The sequence below is a fragment of the Mustelus asterias genome, chromosome 12 (genome assembly GCF_964213995.1).
Source record: "Mustelus asterias chromosome 12, sMusAst1.hap1.1, whole genome shotgun sequence".
Taxonomy (NCBI): domain Eukaryota; kingdom Metazoa; phylum Chordata; class Chondrichthyes; order Carcharhiniformes; family Triakidae; genus Mustelus; species Mustelus asterias.
In genome coordinates, this window is record NC_135812.1 from 44923453 (window position 1) to 44926982 (window position 3530).

Genomic DNA, 3530 nt, shown 5'->3' on the forward strand with positions numbered 1-3530 from the left:
TGGCCTACATCTGACTCCAGACCCATGGCAATGTGGTTGCCTCTTAACTGCCCTCTAAGATGGCCCAGCCAGACGTGCAAGGGCAATTAGGGATGGGCAGCCAATTCTGGCCTTGTCAGCGATGCCCGCATCCCATGAAAAAATGAAGGAAAAAAACCCAGTCCCTACTAGCCTTCTCCACAGCAGGGGCATGGGCTTTCCTTGGCACCTTTGACACAAATTCACCAACTTATCCTCCTCCAGCCCCTGTTCTTCCAGCTCCTCCTCCTCCTCCACTCTTCTCCTCCAACCTCCTCCTCACAGAGGCCCTCTCCTCATCCTCCACTCTCCTCTGTCTCCACTGCCCTCCTCACAGAAGCCCTCACCTCTGCCTCCAGCTCTCCACAACCAGTGGGTCAGCCGAGAGAATGTATCGGCAGGGTTTTCCGGCCGCACACGCCCCAAGACTGTAAATTCCCACCCGAGGACCTTTGCATGGTTCACCGAATGTTCTGTCCCACCTGCTACAATTCCCCTATGAGTGTCAGTGAGCACAGGGGTGATGGACGGGCAGGAGTCTGACGCAGGGCAGGGTATGGACAGCAGGAGTTTGGATGAGTTAGGAAGGACGGGAGATGTGAAGCTGGGAGAGAGCTGGGACAATCTGTGTCTTTAAGCAGATCCTTGCACTTTGTTGCCCCCTGCTGTTTGCAACCAGTAAAACCGGAGTACAGAAGGTCCTGAATGGCCTCAACAAGGCAGATGTTGAAAGGACATTTCCTCTTGTGGGTGCGTCCAGGTCTAGGGGGCGTGGTTTTAAAATTAGGGGTCACCCTTACAGGACAGAGACGAGGAGGAATATTTTTCATTCAGAAGAGGGTTGTGCAACTTTGACACTTTCTTCCTCAGGGTCACTGAATATTTTTAAGATGTGGAGATGTTGGCATTGGACTGGGGTAAGCATAGTAAGAAGTCTCACAACGCCAGGTTAAAGTCCAACAGGTTTATTTGGAATCATGAGCTTTTGGAGCACTGCTCCTTCATCAGGTCACCGGATGAGTGTGGCATAATGGGGTGGCACGGTAGCACAATGGTTAGCATTGCTGACTCACAGCTCCAGGGACCTGGGTTCGATTCCTGGCTTGGGTCACTGTCTGTGTGGAGTTTGCACATTCTCCCCGTGTCTGCGTGGGTTTCCTCTGGGTTCTCCGGTTTCCTTCCACAGCCCAAAGATGTGCAGGTTAAGTGGATTGGCCATGCTAAATTGCCCCTTAGTGTCCTAGGATGCGTAGGTTAGAGGGATTAGTGAAGTAAATGTGTGAGGTTGTGGGGATAGGGCCTGGGATGGGATTGTTGTCGATGCAGTCTCAATGGGCTGAATGGCCTCCTTCTGGATTGTAGGATTCTGTGATTTCTATGCCAGACAGATCAGCCATGATCTTGTTGAATGGTGGGCACAGTCTCGAGGGGCCAAATAGCCGACTCCTGCTCCTATTTTGTATTTTCATAAGACTAATCTAACGAATCCCTTTCTGTTAACCAGGGGGCCGTTGCTGGAGATACACAGAGAACCGGCTGGACAAGGGCTTCCCGATGAAGGTTAAGGACATGGGCCTGCCTCGTCACCCAGATGCAGCCTTCTACTTTCACCCACTGAGTCATGTGGTGATTTTCAAAGGGTCAAAATACTATGTGTTAAATGAAGACCTGATGCAGGTGGAGCAATACTACCCCAGAACGCTCAGCGATTGGAAAGGGGTCCCGGTTGGCATCAACGGAGTCTTCACCTGGAACGAGAAGTGGACATATTTCTTCAAAGATGAGACGTTTTGGAAATTTGACAATAGCAGACTGAAGGTGCTGCATCAGGGCAAGTGGGCAGAGGAACTGGAGTGGCCAGGTTGTCATCACAGGCACAACAGAGACAATAGACAGGAACAGACGTGACCGCAGCACCACAAACTCCATCAGAACTTGGAACTTAAAGTGCAATTGTCTTCTGAACTCCTTCCCGCTCTCTCTTTCAGGGAAATGAAGTGTCCAGCCCATTATTCTTGTGGAAATTGGTGTCTGGAGCTCTCAGTTCAATGCAGAGAGAGAGGGAAAAAACAAGGAGAGGATACAGAGGAACCCCAAACAAAAGGATAACGTTTATAGTATCTGAATCACAGAGCTAATGAACTGAATACCTCAGTCATATAGACATAAAATAAGCCAAAACACAGAGGCAGAGTACCTGATTTCCCTAACACAGGTATAGTATACAGTACTCAAAAACAGGCATTTAATAGACAATGCCTCAAGCACAATGATCGAGTTTCCCATAACCAGCAAGGGAAGAGGGCACTCAATAGAGCGCATACCTCCACCATTCTGTGGTAACCCAATGTTATTACAATTACACAGTATTTCCCTGAGTTTTTTTTTGCCTGCCTGGATGACACTCTGTAACTGCAAGGCTGAAAAGATAAAATCTTTTTATTTGCTTCCATCTCACTGAGGAGGCTTCAGGCCAGTCCACATCCAACAACCTGCTCTGAAAACTCTGCTCACATTTTGACAGCTGAGACAACCCACAACCTTCTAAGACAACCCACAACATTCTGACGCAATCCATAACATTCTAAAACAACCCACAACATTCTAAAACAATCCACAACATTCTGACACAGTCCAGAACATTCGTAAAAATGTTAATTTTCACTAGCTCCCAACCCTCTCACGAATTAGGACCGGGGTAAACCATTCAGCTCCAAGAGCATGCTCCAACTTTCAAAAGAATCACGGCTGATCAGAGAGTGACATCAGCTCCACATTCCCGCCAACACCCAGCCAACATTTCACCCTCTTGCTTATCAAGAATAATTGTTCACTCATCCGTTAAAGAGTTCCAGGATCCAATGCGGATCTTCACCCAACATTAATCGCTTTTTCCTTTGGGCCATTCCTACCTATGCACCAGGTTTTGTTAGATTCAGGCCATCAGTGTATAGAGTACCCCATACAACATGGTCAGTGTATAGAGTACCCCATACACAATGATCAGTGTATAGAATACCTGATACATAATGATCAGTGTATGGAGTACCGCGTACACAATGATCAGAGTATAGAATACCTGATGCATAATGATCAGTGTATAGAATACCTGATACATAATGATCAGTGTATGGAGTACCGCGTACACAATGATCAGAGTAAAGTAAAAGTAAAGTTTACTTATTAGTCACAAGTAAGGCTTACATTAACACTGCAATGAAGCCACTGTGAAATTCTCCCAGTCACCACAGTCCAGCGCCTGCTGGGGTCAATGCACCTAACCAGCACGTCTTTCAGAAAGTGGGAGGAAGCCGGAGCACCCGGAGGAAACCCACGCAGACATGGGAAAATGTGCAAACTCCACACAGACAATGACCAAAGTCAGGAATCAAACCGGGATCCATGGTGTTGTGAGGCAGCAGTGCTAACCACTGTGCCACCGTGCCGAATGCAGTACCCCATACATAATGATCACAATATAGAATATCACATACACAATGATCAGAGTATAG

The 3530-nt window shown here is 47.6% G+C and overlaps 1 protein-coding gene across 1 annotated transcript in view; it reads left to right on the plus strand.

The window, feature by feature from the left end:
• LOC144502005 (matrix metalloproteinase-28-like) overlaps nucleotides 1–3002 on the plus strand; it is a 29121-nt gene extending 26119 nt beyond the window's left edge. Inside the window, exon 6 of the mRNA XM_078226023.1 lies at nucleotides 1523–3002. Within this exon, the coding sequence (XP_078082149.1) occupies nucleotides 1523–1926 (404 nt within the window). The 3' untranslated portion in view covers nucleotides 1927–3002. The remainder of the gene's footprint in view (nucleotides 1–1522) is intronic.
• Nucleotides 3003–3530: the final 528 nt, after the last annotated feature.